General features: G+C 41.6%; 1 gene segment (V, D, J or C); it reads left to right on the top strand.

The window, feature by feature from the left end:
- Window positions 1-11020: 11020 nt before the first annotated feature.
- On the top strand, window positions 11021-11658 carry LOC117012242 (T cell receptor gamma variable 8-like). The segment is given in 2 exon segments: window positions 11021-11223; window positions 11333-11658. Coding segments are annotated over 2 exon segments (369 nt in total).
- The last annotated feature ends 4645 nt before the right edge of the window (window positions 11659-16303 follow it).

Below are 16303 nucleotides of genomic sequence, written 5' to 3'. Positions count from 1 at the left end.
GAAGCTAAGACACAGTGATATGAGGAAACTGACATTCACACAGCCAAAATTGGCAGGCCAGGCAGTAACCCAGGCAGCCTGACTCACGTGTGGGTTCATTTCCGACCCCCTTTTTGCTTTACCTAAAGGACATGAAAAGGCAAGTCTCTGGAGATACTTCAGTGGATACCAGATATAAAAAGAAACCTTCAATGTCCTAATAATCAGATCAGCGCCAATAATCACATAACACAATGAGGTTCTGCTTGGTAGCCACCAGGTTGCTAAAAATTAAAATGAGGGACAGCACAGCCCTGGAAGTATTCAGTGAAAACATATGTGTATTCCCTGTGTCCGGAAAGCCGGGGATTGCATTCCCAGGGAAATGCTTACTCTGGGCGTGAAGAGAGCCTCTGAGGTGTCTGTGACAGCACTGCCAGTGACAGCCAGGAGCGGGCACAGCTGGGGATGGATGAGTACAACACAGAGGCTGCAGGCTGTGGAGCGGTGAGCAGCAGAGAGGAGTGAACTCGCTGTACAGACATGTGCAGGGAAAACAGACAGGATGGCAAGCCATCTGTATAGGTGTAAAAACACATGAGCCACAGACAGCACCGCACAGCTTTCTGAGATACACAGGCTGGAAGAACATACATCGTACACATTAGACTGAGCGTCCATGGGGAAGCTGGAATGGAGAATGAAGGGGAAAAAAGGATAAAATAAATAACAAGTGTATAAAACTCACATGACTGGCACAGATTCATGATGATAGTGTGACCTGCACTGAGAAATCTGACAGAAAAATACGAGAACTAAGGTTAAAAAACACAAGCAAAAAAACAAAAAACAGAAAATAAATACCACAGAGATGCTCAGAGAGCGCTAAGTTCAGGATAGCCCATCGAGAAGCTCTGAGGTGTAATTTTTGAGCACCCATAACCCTTCAATCTCACAGAGTGGTTTCAACTAGTCAATGAAGATCAGGATAACCCAGAGAAATTTACTCATTTTCTTCAGTGGTTGTGGAAAATGCGACATTCTCCTTCCTCAGGGAGAAGCCATGCACACTGGCTGCCAGCTGACGCCTAGCTGGCCCTGGCCGTTGTGCACTGGTCTTGGGGTTACCCTCCCCCTGGAGGCAGTGTCTTCTCCAAGATGATTGAGGCAAACCTGCAATGAGGATGCTCTGGGTTCAGGCACTGATACAAGCCCTCGGGGGCTCAGGGATGTGAAAATGAAAGCAGACAGGAGAATGTCGTTTTCAGCCAAACCATAAACTGCCACATCCTTCAGACAGACATGTTAGCTTGTTGGTGATAATCATTTTTATTTTTTTAAAATACTTAAAAATTATAAAAAAAAAAAGACAGGTGAAGCATAGTGGGGTGGTGCAGACATATGGCGAGTTCCAAACATCCCCCAAAGAATTTTACTTCGTATGCATCCTTAGATTTACTCAGGGTCGTCTCTTTCATTTCTAGACAGAACCAGAAACAATTACCTCTAAGAGTGAGCACAATTCAGCCTTTGAGATCTACTGTAGTTGTGAGCCCGTACCTGTGTGTGCATGCACGTGTGCGTGCACGTGTGTATGTGCAGACATGTGTGTGCACACGGGCTCTCTCCAAATCTGTGTCCACATCCTTCTTAGGGGGGTTTTTGAGCATTGCCTTTACACTGGCCTGAAATAAGTTTGCTGGACTAAGGACCTCGTGTCGTGTTCAGGCTGGTTAACAAAGCCAGGGGTTAGGCGTGCCTTCATAATATTCTTAGGAATTAATATTTTTTGTCCAGGAACCAACCCCCAATAGAATATTCATAGAGCAATATCAAGTCAGGAGGAAACAAGCAACATGAATTACTGTTTGGATGAAAATAAAAATGATTAGGTTCCATTTTTCATTCTGGTACATCTGTTATTTCACCGTCTGGAGTACCGGTTTAATTCAAATCACATTACTAGAACTGGAAGAGACCAAAAATACCACCCAATCCTTTCATTTGAGGCTGTGTAAACGGGGACCCTGCAAAGAGCTGTCACTTACCTAAAGCTACAAAACACGTTAATAATACAGCTGGAAAAACAGATTTCCTGCCTTGCATTTCAGGGCCCTTTCATTCATTATGCTGAGTCTGCTGTTAATAGACATCACTTACAGAGAGGCTCCATACAAAGGGAAAGGACATGTATGACATACCTCCAACGGCCAGCAGGGGGCGCGAGAAGTTAGTGTAAGCAGCTAAACACTGTACTTTTTAAACAGGAAGCATGGAATTGAAAACAAATAGGGAGTATTACAACATTACATTTTGCATTCAAATGCAACAGCCCAATGAGGGCAGAAATTAATCCCTGAATCACAAGCAGCCAAACAGGTCACTTAGGGCAGAGGGTGAGTAATACCTACTTTATGCTTGCAAGGAAGGGATAAATATGTACAATGTTGGACATTCAGTAAAGGGTATTTGTCATCATTTAATGGATCAGTGATTTCTGTTATGAACTTAAAAAACTGATCTTTTATAGAGGCGATCAGCTATTAACTCAAAAGTGCTAGAGGACATTTCTACTACTTTCTGAGGGCCACCCCTATTGAGTGAATGAATGCTTTTCAGGAGTATCTTGTGCTCTTTGCTTCCTGGAACGTGATAGTTGTTCTTTAATTTTTTCAATCCTTATGAAATTTTTTTCATGGCCCCTTACACTTTATAATTTAAAAAGGAATTATATATATATTGAACAGGATTTTTAAATTTTTTAGACCTGGGTTTGAATCCAGGCTTTATTACCCACTTCTCAAGCGATCCTGAACCGGCGAAACTGTATAAGATTCCAATTATCTCATCTGTCAGATGTCATTGATGATAACTACTTTGAGTATCATAGAAGTCTAAAATTGTTCTTAGAATTATGGTACTTAAGACTGACTGAGATAGAATTTATTTTAAAAACAAGTTGGCATATTCCCTGGTGTAATGCTGCAGCTGAGCTCTCGGTTTGTGAAAGAAAGAGATATTGAGGCCAAAAAGGAACAACAACGGAGCCATGGATAGGGGGTTCATACCACTATATTCTCAATGGCGACCGGTCGGGACACAAGAAGCAAACATCTGCCAATACCCCAACCAGGGATCTTCCTGCACCGCACTCTCGCTGAAGCCAGTGGAGACACAGGAAGTAGGATCCACGAGATCAGCACCATCCACACCATCCATGCTTGCTAATGTGGCCACGGCAGTTATATACAACACAATAGTGGCTAATGGCCAACTGGTTACAGCGGATGGCCAACTAATAACCAAGCATGAGACCCAGAGCCTGGAAACTGCTCTCCTGGCCCTTTCCCAACACCTGGCATGACTCATCCAGAGTAAACATTATATTTCCCATTTACAGTGGTTTTCCCAAGGACGCACATCCTACAAGTGGCAGTGCTTGGACTTGAGCTGTCATTCTGGCCTCACCAAGTGATAATATCCCTCAGAATGACAAGGTCTCACGTCAAACTCTCCCAAGTGCCCCCTTTCGGCAGCTCTACCCTGAGAGAGACCATCTGCCCTCAGAGCACTGTTTATCGGGTTACGTTGTTGGCTGCCCAGAAAGCTGGGCTCCCAGGCTGAGCCCCATAACTAGACCATTCACCAGGAAAGAAAATCTGGAAGGTCTGGCAGCCACATGGAGCGGGTCTGAACTGACAGTTTCTGAAAGACCGCATGTACCTGGCAGCCACAGAACCTGTGGGAAAACAGGCAAGAGGTGAAGCTTTGGTTGAGGTTTCCGGGCTGCGCTCACTTCCTGGGACATTGTGCCTGTCCCAGTCCGGCCACTGGATTCGCAGGAGATGCTGCCGCTTTCTGGGAAGCTGTGGGGAGGTATAGGGCAGAGCAGGGCTCAGGAAAAGGGGCTGGGCCCCTTTGTCCACCTAGCCGGCCTTCCTCTCTTCCACTGTCAATTCCTGTTTCAGTGCAGTTTGATGAGTCATGATTTGCATAAGAGTCACTGGTTCCCATTTGTGCCAGGGCAGACTGACTGCATGAATATTCTGCTCACCGACAGCTTCTTTTATTTCTTCTACAGAAAGAATACACACTATATAATTCAGTTTTGCTGACATCCTTATCTTCCAAAGCACACACGTGGGATGTAGTCCCCTGATTATATATGAAATACCGACCCTTCCAGGACTTTCTCCAAGTGCTCTTCATGCAGAGGTTTGTCTCCTCATGAAGTTTGTTACAAACACTATTGACCTGCTTCACTGTGGTCACAAAACAATGTAGAGAAGACAGACACCACACAGACATCATGAAATCATTGGAAATTGGAATAATTCATGATAAATAGATGAGTCCCCAATTGTTGCTTGGCAACATCTCACAGCCAGCTGAAATAGAAATATAAACAATAGTTTCTATGCTATAAACTTCTCCCAAAGGCAGCAATGTTTTTGACAGTTCTGCATCATCACCATAATAATTCTCGATGTACATATATAATAAGATGAGATATACATATATATTATTGTATTATATATTATACATTATTATGTATTTTATATATTATTATAAATGTATATTTATATGTTGTTACAAAATTATTTATATGTTTATATTTTATGTTTTATATAATGTATTACAGTATTTCTAACTTTCTTTTTCTCTTTATCTATTATCTATCAATCTATCATCTATCTATCTATCTATCATCTATCTATACTATTGCACAATAATACTATATAACAAAGATCTCAAAACACAGTGGCTTAAAACAGCAACCACTGTAATTCTCACAAGTCCATGGGTCAGCTTGGCAGTTTTGTTGACCCCGCCAGGCTCAGCTGACCTCGGCTGGGCTTGGTCACATGTGCCTCTGCTCAAATGAGTCGCCTCTGTTCCACGTGGTGTCTCAGGCTCCAGCAGGCTAGCCTGGACTTGTTCTCCGGACAATGGTGAGGATCCGAGAGAGTTAGGCCTCTTGAGGTGTAGACTCAGAACTAGAACCCCGAACTTCCTCCCATATTCAAAAATGAGGACATAAATTGTACCTCTTGACTGAGGAGGTGTGAATTCACATTGCAAGGAGGGATTTCTAGTTCTGAAAATTTTTCAGTGAGCACATTTGGCTCTGTGTCTCTTATTGAGTGTGTTAAACTAAAAAAAAAATTAACTTCTATGGCAGAAAGCAAGGTTTTAGTGAGCCCAAAATGCTGGCCAAAAGACTAGTCTTGGGAAATGGAGTCTAAACCACCACCAGTTAGGTAGAAAAGACAACATGTCCGTCGTCCAAAGTTTTGCAAGCATTTTTATATATCAAGTAGGAGGAAAGGGCGGAAAGGAGGTGGTGTGAAAGAATTTACATCAGCTATAAGCAAAGGGGTGGGGAGCTGAAGCAGGCCAGCTCTGGGATAGCAGAGTCCACATAAGGAAGTGTTCACTGGTGCATTAGCTGGGGCAGCAGTCCGGAAAGCCCATGTGTGAACAATTGTGGATTTGATTTACATTTCCCTGAATTTCAGATAAACAACAAATAATTTTTAGGTTAAGTATGTACCAAATATTGCATAGCACCTTGCACTTTTTCTTGTTTGTTTTTAGTAAATCTGGCAATATTGTGTGAGGCGTCCTGTTTTCCTTAACAATGAACAGAAATTCTCAAACAAATTGATCTGCTACACACACACACACACACACACACACACACACACACACACACCACTCTGGAGTAAGATGGTGCTTGGCTGAGACAATGTGTGGAAACAGCCGCTGGGAAATTTCTCCAAAATTCTAGCAGACAAAATAGGGACGTGAGAAATTTTTGTTAACTGGTCAGCAGTCATTAACAGATTAAGAGTTCCTTTCTTTCTTTCATTCTCTGGCCTCTGTAATTTAATTTAGAACATCTCAGAACTTTATCCTTGTCAAATGGAACTGTAACCCCTGAATCTGGACTTTGAGCACGGAGAGAATCCTGGTGGCTTTTATTTTGACTTTATTCTCTCGCTTCTTAGCTCCAAAGGCAGACCCAGTTGCAGGAAATACACAGCACAGCAAATATACCAAAGTCCCACTTAGCTGGTGGGAGGGGGGACCCCTATGAGTTGGAAAGTGTTGTAGAGCTTGCGGAGAGGAGAGAGATTAAGAAAACATCTCATACAAGGATGTTTGCATTGGGGTCACCCCCAGCTGCCCATGGATAAATATAACCCTAAACAGCCTGTCAAAGGCTTTGCAAACTGAGCTATGGGCAGACCACCGCCCTGGTCCTAGACTGGCCACTGGGTGGCGCCCACACAGGACAGATCTGAACAGCACTGCAAAGACTGAAAACTTCATTAGTTGGGATTGCCCACCAAAGGCAGGCAGGAACTTGAGACCCTAACTGGGTCAATTGCGTTCTAACAATAAAAAGAAAAACGGAAAGAAAAAAAAAATCAACATTCCCCATTATATTTAAACAATGCCAGGAGCCTCATGACGTAATATTCAAAATGTGCAGAATACAATCCAAAATAACTCAAAATATGGAGAATCAGGAAAATCTCAACATCTCAATATGTAAAAGCCAGTGAACAGATGTCACTCCTGAAATGACACAGATGTTGAAATAACAAAGAATTTAATGTAGTCTTGATGACAGTGGGAATCAATGGAAAGAGAGGTAGAGAGATGGAGGCAGACTGTGAAATAGATGAGAGATAGAAATAGATAATGAGAGAAAGAAAGGTAGTAGAGAGAGGCAGGTAGCCATAGAGAGACAGAAATATAGAGGCAGGTATCGAGGGGCAGATAAGAGAGCCGGAGAGGCAGGAATAGAGATAAGGAGACAGTAGACAGAGGAGACAGAAAGAAAAATAGAGGAGAAGGAGAAAGGGCTGGACAGGGAGACAGAGAGAAACACACAGAGGGATGGATAGCAACAGGAAGCAGAGAAAATCAGAGCTGTGGACGTAGAGATGGAGAGAGAGAGGGATAGAAAGAGTGGAGAAAGCGATGGGGAGATACAGGGACAGAATCGTAGAGAGAGGAAAAGAGCCAGTGCAAGTGATAGAGCCATAGCTCAGCTATGATAGTTTTCTAAATCCCATATGTCAGCAGAGGTTGCACAATGGTCATTTTCTAACTTTAAAATTTCTCCTGTATTTGTTGCCTATATAAATTCCATTAAGAAGGACTTTGGTTCATCAGTTCTGTGGTACAGAAACGGCAAGGTAAATGTTTGGCTCTTTTATTATTTCCGTTTCAGAAGACTGAGATAGTACCTTAGCACCTGCTTTTTTTTTTTTTTTAGTGAAGTTGTGTTTTTATACATTATGTTTTGAAAATTTTTGTGTAGGAATTATTCTATTGCTGCACACATTGGACTCTATGGCCAGTGAGAGCCACTGCAAGTTGGCTTCTGTGTCTTTTGGCATGACCGCCGGACACTCTGACAGCTTCTTTGTGAGACAAACGTCACAGGTGTATCTTGTACAGCTGCTGCCCAGTCCTGGATTCAGCCATTTCCAAACTAAGCTCTAGTAGTTTTAGTAAAAATAGTATTTGATACCACAATACAGATACTAAGAGTACTCAGTATTCTGGATTGTTATTGCTTTCTAGTTGTTTCAGTGGATAACTATATATCCATATCTATATTTATATCTATATATATACATATATACTACATACCTCATTGCTGAATATCACTGTGGTCACCTTCGAAGTATACACTTGGGAAGCTATGCCATGACAACAGCGCCTAGTCCACCCTTCATAGCAGTTTTGGAACTCTTTTTCTGGAATGGTCTTCGGAGCTGTATGGCATAAAAATGTCTTCCTTTCAATATTTCCTTTATCTTTGCGTAATGAAAGAGTCATAGGGGCCAGATCAGGTGAGCAGGAAGGGTGTTCCTATACAGTGATTTGTTTACTGGCTGAAAACTCTCTCACAGGCAGTGCTGTGTGAGCTGGTGCATTGTCGTGATGCAAGAGACATGAATTGTTGGTGAAAAATTCAGATCGTCTAACTTTTTCATGCAGACTTTTCAGCACTTCCAAATAGTAAACTTGGTTAACTGTTTGTCCAGTTGTATAAATTCATAATGAATAATCCCTCTGATATCAAAAAAGTTAGCACATCGTTGCAACAAGTTCGCGAACTTAATTTTCAGACCTCGTGTGTGTGTATGTATTTGAGTATATATGCTGCTGAAGCGAGCACGAGTATGTGTATTTTAGAAAAAATAAATTCAAATTATAGATCATAGGATTTTTGACTAAACTTTCAAAAATTTATATTTGCATTTGTCCCTTATAATAAAATGTTGATTCTTAACAGTGTCAACATAAATTTATATAAATTTAAATATAAACAACATTATAATTACCACTAACAACAGTAGGCCCAAAGGATGGAATGCAATTTAAGATTTTTATTTTCTTTCTCTTTTTTTCCTCTTTCTCTCTTTCATTCTTTCCCACCCTCCCACCCCCTATAGTACATTCTGTTCCATGGATATATTCTCGTGCCAATATTCCACTCTTTTCATTGCTGTAGCTTTATACCATGTTTCCGCAATAATAAGACCAGGTCTTTTATTAATTTTTGCTCCAAAAGACGCATTACGGCTTATGTTCAGGGGATGCCATCCTGAAAAATCATGCTAGGGCTTATTTACTGGTTAGGTCTTATTTTTGAGAAAACACGGTAGTTCTTTTAACATTCTGACAGAGTAGTTTTCTCTTATTAGTTTTTTTGTTTGTTTATTTTAAGAATTTTCTTTCCACTCTAGTGTGATGGCCATTTTCTCTTTTCTTATTTTTAAACCGCAAGACTTCTGATCCAGCAAGGATTTTCTGGGATTCCCAGGCACTTGAGTTTGTTCCGTGCGTAACAGCCTGGAACTCTCTGCTTTCAGAGCTGCTCCTATGGCAGCATCACGTCCCCGGCACATGTGGCTCCTAAGGCAAAAGGCAGAGCAGCTGGTATCCCTTCCCTCCCTGACTACTGAGCTGTCTGTCATGACAGCAGAAAGTGAATCACCTGAGAGAGAGGAGCCAAAACAGTGACACAGAGGGGCATTTTTCTACATCCTACTATGAGTATTTAAACATAATCTGAATATATTCACAAAAGTGCTGGGTGAAAATCTGTATATGCACGGCTGAAATCTACCGTGGCTTTACTATACTTGTTTGATCACCTATCCATCCGTCTATGAATCCGAGTAAATAGCAAATATGAGTCCACTTCCTAAGGGTGAGGCTGCCAAATAAAAGACAGGCTGCCCAAGTTAATTTGAATTTCATTTCTTCATATGAACAGAATCACACTGTGTGTATTCTCTGTTAACTTTCTTCAAGGGTTTGTCATATTTAGTTATACTGTTTGTAGTTTATTAACTCACATTGCTGTACAGTATTACACAACATACACAAACCACCCTTTCCTTTCAAGTATTAAATGACATGGATCTTTTTCCACTTTGGGGGACATTCTGACTAATGCTACCATGAACTGACTGGAAATTCTTGTCCTTGTGTCCTGGTGACACTTGCACACAGTTCTGTTGGATTTATGCCTCGTAGTGGAAATGCTTAGTCACAGTGTGCTTGAACACCTTTCAGTATCTTTATTGCTCCTTTTTTTGTGCAGTAACTGTTCATGTCTTTTACTCCTTATTCCATTTTGTCTATTTTTAAAAATTTCTAGGATGTCTTTCTTTTCAAAAATTCAATCTATTTAAACAAACAATAAAACAAAACAAAACAAAACAAAAACAGTTCAACCCCCACCCCCACTTCTGGTAACCATCAATCCGTTATCTATGTCTAGGGGCTTGTTTTCAAAATTTTTTTCAGATTCCACATTTCAGCATATAAGATAGATCATATGGTATTTGTCTTTCCATCTGTCTTATTTCAGTCAGCATAAAGTAATCAAAGTCCAGCCATCCATGTTGTTGCAAATGGCAAGATGTCATTCTTTCTTTATGGCTGAATAATATTCCACTGTATGTATGTATCACTTCTTCTTTATCCATCTGCCTGTGAAGAGGCACTCAGGTAGCTTCCATATCTTGGCTATTGTAAATAATGCTGCAATGAACATGGGGGTGCATATATCTTTTTAAGTTAGCGTTTTCATTTTCTTCAGATAAATACCCAGAAGTGGAATTGCTGTATCATATAGTAGTTTTATTTTTTATTTTTGGAGGAACCTCCATACTGTTACACATAGTGGAAACTCCCGCCACCAGGGCTCAAGGGTTCCCTTTCCTCCACATCCTCAGCAACACTTGTTGTTTCTAGTCTTTTGGGTAATAACCATTCTAACAGGTGATATCTCATTGTGGTTTAATTTACATTTCCTTGAATTTCAGATGAACAAATAATTTTTAGGTTAAGTATGTCCCAAATATTGCATAGGACCCTGCACTTTTTTTCTTGTTTGTTTTTAGTAAACGTGGCAATCCTGTGTGAGGCGTCCATTTTTCCTTAACGATGAACAGAAATCCTCAAACAAATTGATCTGCCACACACACACACACACACACACACACACACACACGGCCATTTACCTTTGACGAGAGTCAAATGTAGACCAATATATATGATCCTAATTTCTTTCAGTAAAGTGGGTTCAGTGCTTATCAGCTTTGCTGTTGGCTGCCTCAAAGATCACTTACAGATGTGAAAATGAAGTGGTTCAGGGCAAGGAGAAAGATGTTGCATTGCCAGACAAGACCATGGCAGAAGCATTAACAGTCACACTCAGAATTTCAGGGAAATCAGCCTGACTCAGGACTGCTCACTCCACTGAGGAAAGGCAAGCTTCTCCTTCCCGCTCCGTGTGCTCCGTGTTGGCACTGTGTCTGCTGGTGGTTCTGGGCTCTCAGGGCTCCTGGTTTCTCTTCTGGAGAGGGCCTACTCTCAGCCTGCCACGGAAGGACACTCAAGAAGTGGGTTGGAACAGAGGCAGGGCCCCTCCCCTGGACTCCCCAAGCACCCACCCACTCTGAGTAATTACGTTGGTCTTCTTCTGAGAGAGATCCTCAGGTGCTTCCATGCCTGTAACTTCTGTCCAAAAGCCCTGCTCTAAGTCACTGCCTCCTGTCCTAGGGGTCACTTTCTTTTTGAGTAGGATTTGAGTTTTGAGAGGGTATTCTGCTCCTCTTATCACCTGGTCCCTTTCCTTCTAAGGCCCAGAAGAGGAAGACATGCTGCGGATTTCAGCCTTCTTTCTAGCTTTCCTGGCTCCTGGTAAGTATGTTGCATGACGCTCATGGGATTTTTCTTTCTTTTGGCAGTGGGAGGCCAGACTAAGGAATTACTATTACCTCTTCCTCATTATTTTTTGTTGTTCCCGTAGCAGCCACTCAGATATCTTCCAACTTGGAAGGGAGGCAGATATCAATCACCAGGCAGAGTGGGTCATCTGTTGTAATCCCTTGTGATATCGTTAATCAAAACACCAACTACGTCCACTGGTACCGATACCAGGAGGGGATGGCCCCACGCAGGCTTCTGTACTACGAGTTCTCCAGCTCACAGTTTGTGGTGGATCAGGGAGTCAGTTCAGAGAAGTACCATGTTTATGAAGGCACAGGGAGGAGCTGTAAGTTCGTCCTCCGAAATCTGGAAGAAAAGGATTCTGGTGTGTATTACTGTGCTGTCTGGATGAGGCACAGTGATTGAGACCTCTCTAAGCTGACTGAAAATTTTGCCTGTGACTGCCAAGAGCAGCCAGGCACACAGGTTAGGCCAGCCTTGCCTCACTTCCTGCCCAGCTTCACTGTACTCTGTACAAAGGAATCCTGTGCTCAACCCCAACCCCCATCTTAAATCCCACAGGCCTCCCCCTTCCCCCGCCAGCCATAGGGGTTTCCTAACAAGGGAGCTTCCATCTCCTGGCCTTAGGAAAGCCATCTGGCTGACAGGATATTGTTTCAGCTTCCTAAGAGCTGGTGGAGTCTATTCAATCTGCCTCCTAGGACACACAAGGTCACCAGGAGTTGATCTGTTTGGGGAGACATTTAGGAGAGCAAAATGGGAAGGCTAGTAGTACTGAATCATTTATCCAATCATTATCCAGAGAAGATGGCTGGGGATGGAGCTTTTTCATTCCTCAGGAGTATGAGAAATGATGGAATGAAAACTCTGGGCTTCATGAAGCTCTCTAGATGTCACCTGATTTGTCTTTTGAACAAACTGGTGTTTTCCTCACCATAAGCAACCATGGTACAGTCCATACAGTAAAAGTGGAGGAAAGGTGATTGTTGTGTATGCCAACCACTGTATTCCACATGTACACCTTCTTTCCACCCCTACCCCCAACACGCAGCCGAGTCCTAAACTCAAATGTGTTATCAGAGTATATTTTCTCAGTAATTAAAATTAAGGGAAACTTTCTGTGAACAATCAGATAATAGTATACATTTAAATTGAAATGTTATATAAGAATAGGTTGTGGCTCCCATATTGAGTTGTGTTTAAGGATATAAAATTAATCCAGGTAAAGATAATCCAGATAAACTGAACCGGGATTGGGGGACGGGGGTGGGTGGGATTGGCCATGTTGTGGGGACCAGCCATGACTATCAAGGGAAATAAGTTTGTAACAATTTTAAATTTCGTATTTTGAAATCTTATTTGTTACTAGTGTAGACAAATGCAATTGATTCTGTGACGGTGTATGTGTATTGCATCCAGCAATCTTGTACAACTCTGCTTAATTGTAACTTAATCCATGGATTCTTTTCTAATTTCTGTACCTATACCCATAGAATCTGTAAATAAAGGCAGTTTTGTTTCTACTTTATAATCCTTCTAACTTTTATTTATTTTCCTATCCTTAATATATAGGCTAAGACATCCAGTACATTAGTTAATAAAAGTGAAGATAACTGGTAACCTTAACCTCAGTCTCAGACAGAAAGCTTTAAGTGTTTCACCCTGAATAGCTTTACCATTTCAAACCTGTCTCTCCATGTGTATGGTGCACCTTCTTATTTATTCTGATTTTATTTTATGTTTCTTAGTAGACTTGTATAATTTCCCCTTAAAATATTGTATATCTATATATATTTGTTGTTGTTGTTGTTGTTGTTGTTGGAACCAGCCCTAGTGTTGTAATAAATTTCTAGGGCCAAGAAGCAGCCACTCCTGCACAGGGTGCCAGGTCAGCAAACTGAACTTCCGTGTTCGTGTACGTGCTCAGTGTCACCAGAAACGCAGGGTATTCTGTCGGCCATTCCCCAAAGGCCACGCCGACTCTGGGCTCTATCCTTATTTCCTTGTTCCTTGAGCTTTCTAATAAAGGTCAGATCTGCAACCTCACCCACTCTTCCCCTGTTCTCACATTGCCTCTTCTAACGCCCTATAAAACTCAGCCTTGCCCCAAACCCCTGGGAAGAGTGCTCCACTGCTGTGAGGCATGTAGGCCCCCAATCCGTGGAGTGTCTGCCTTTGAATAAAGGACCTCAAACTCATACTAAAGTGTTTTAGTTTTGTCACTTGTCACTAAGTATCTTATGCATTTTGTTGTTATTGTACATGATGGAGAGAGAAGAGGAAAGACAGGCTTGGGAAGGTAAACCCAGAAGCTTCAACTGTATCTTTAATAGTTTCTTGCTTAAAATGTAAAAACACTGAAGAAAACGTGGCAAAATGTTAAAATAGGAAGCCTCCCCAACCCGATAAATCTTGGGCTTCCTCATCTTTTTAAAGGAGTCCTCTGTGAGGAATGTCCAAGAAGCTTGACTTCCAGCATCTGTTGACTGACAATACCAGTGTGTGGCTCATAGAGTTTTATCATTTTCAAGAGTTACAAAAATGAGGTTAATGTCTGTGAAGGGGCCCAGCCCAGTGCCTGACGTGTAGTGGGTCCCCTGGTTGTAGTTGTTGAATTTGAAATGGCAGGTCCACTCAATGTAAGGTGCACACACTAGAGAGGAGAAGGGGTGGGTGTTCTAATCCTGACTCAGCTGCTCATGGTCCTGGAATATTTATTGTCATGTGCGTTTTGGGGGCTGTTTTCTCATCTTTAACATGAGAAACAATAGGGCTTCCAGAACAAAGGGTCCCCCTTTCATCTTTAAGTTTTTGAGTTTCTGTGAATCTTTATCGAAGTGTCAATACGTAGTACACTACATATCACTTGGGTTTTAAAGTGGGGTTACTAATTCTAATACAGGAAAATGATTTTTTAGAAAAAAATATTTATTCAACACATAGTGTTATGAAGATGTAAATTGGAGACAAAAAAAATAGGAAAATTTTATCCACAGTCCTCTCATCAAGTATATATTAATAGCTTTCCTCTTTTTGGTTTTCCAGGCTTGCCCATTTCACTAATAATTGTCATCATGTGGACATCCAGTTTATTCCATACGACTAAAATGAAGACGTCAGATTCTATTAGTTCTCAGATTCCATGATGGCCAGAATAGTGCTGTTCCAGGTTAGATAAAGTATGCAAGTCCCAGAATTCAAAAAGGCCCCAACTTCAGAACTTGGATCTTTACACTCCCATATGCCTGAGTCTGATCCACCCTCACCCACCCACACCTCCCAGTCTAGCTGAGTCTGCTTCCATCAGAGCGGTTTCATTCGTGGCAGCAGCATAATGACAGGGGATGAGAGGGAGGGAAAGCTGCTTCCTCAGTGACACCTGGATTAGAACATAGCAAACTCCACATGAGGGCTGAGAGGAAAAGCCCTGTCTACTCTTCAACTCTGCCCTGCCCAAGAGTTTTTTCTTATCGTTATTATTGTTTGAATGTGTGTCTCTTTTAGATGAACATGATAGTCCAGTGCTACTTAGAGAAAAGCACAGATACACCACATTAGGAAGAGAAGTAGAGGAAAGGAAAACAAATGTCACCTGTTGTCATAAATTTGTAGGCCCAAGATGGAGCTGCTCCCGCCGGGGGTGTCAGGTCAGCAAAGGGAAACTTAGATAACTGTCGCGTCCCTGTAAATGCTGCGTTGGACCAGAAATGCAGTATATCTAGCCAGCATACCCCGCTGCCAACTGCCAAGAATCCATAGTTATTTCCTTGTTCTAAATAAGGTAAGATATGCAGCCAGCCAATGGTCTTAAGTCAAATACTCTTCTCTTATTCCCTGTTTGACCTGCTGGCATTATAAGGAAATTCCCCAAACCTCCCAGCCAATCCTGCCATTTCCACAGCTGCCTCTCCTAAGTCTCTATGAAGCTCACTCTTACCGAAACCTCCCGGAGAATGGGGCTCCACTGCTCCTGAGCTCTGTACACCCCCAATTCATGGGTTGTCTTCCCTTAAATAAAGGACATCAAACTCATTACTAAATTATTTTAGTTTTGTCGTTTGACACACTGAAACACATTCTGGTTGAAGGTTTGGGGCAGACTTTATTAAAATTTATGTTTAGTTATCATCAATAGTTGTTCGAGCCTTTAATTTGAGCAATAACCAAATAAAAACGGTTATATAGTTGACCCTTAACTAATGTGAGGATTAGTGGTGCTGACCCCGCGTGTAGCCAAAAATCCACATAAAGCTATTGACTCCCCCAAAATATTACTAATAGCCCACTGTTGACTGGAAGCCTTATCAAAACATAAACAGTCGATTAACATGTACTTTGTATGTTATATGTACCATATACTGTATTATTATAGTAAAGTAGGCTAGAGAAAAGAAAATGTTAAGAAAATCAAAAAGAAAATACATTTACAGTATTTATTGAAATAAAATCCATATATAGGTAGACCTGTGCAATTTAAACCAATGTTTAACGGTCAACTGTAATCACAATTGAGAGAAACAGTTTTTAATGCTGACAAGATGCAATAAAATTTATTTTCTTAAATCAATAGATGGTTGTGGAATTTGTCCCCAAAGTAATATTTTCTTATTGCTGAAAATCTACACAATAAATAGAATGAAAACAATTCACCCATGTCTCACCATTCAAATTTCTCACTGTTTGCATTGAGGCTTTTTCCACCTGTTTTGCTAAGCAGATGTCACGACAGTTGTCACTCTCTATTCCACATAACATTTACCACAGCTGAGCTAGACATCTGCAGAGGGTATTAATGGTTTTCAGGTTGCTCTGTTTGCTCTTCATTTCGTCTTCTCCATTGTCCAATACAACCGATCACTGTCTTTTCTTGCACACATCCCAGTGCCTGACTGCACAGGTGAGTGAATTCTGTGAACTGGTGACAAAGAGGGGTGAGGCCACCAGGAGGAAGAAGCTTCTCACTCACTTCCTTACAGATCATCATTCACGTTCCCCAAGTGCAGCCCAGGCCAGGCTTCTGCTGTGAGCCTTCACCCTAAACCCCGACTTC

The sequence above is a fragment of the Rhinolophus ferrumequinum genome, chromosome 20 (assembly GCF_004115265.2).
Source record: "Rhinolophus ferrumequinum isolate MPI-CBG mRhiFer1 chromosome 20, mRhiFer1_v1.p, whole genome shotgun sequence".
In the NCBI taxonomy this organism is placed as follows: Eukaryota; Metazoa; Chordata; class Mammalia; order Chiroptera; family Rhinolophidae; genus Rhinolophus; species Rhinolophus ferrumequinum.
The sequence above is the reverse complement of the archived record's forward strand: the minus strand, read 5'-3'. Positions and strand labels throughout refer to the sequence as shown.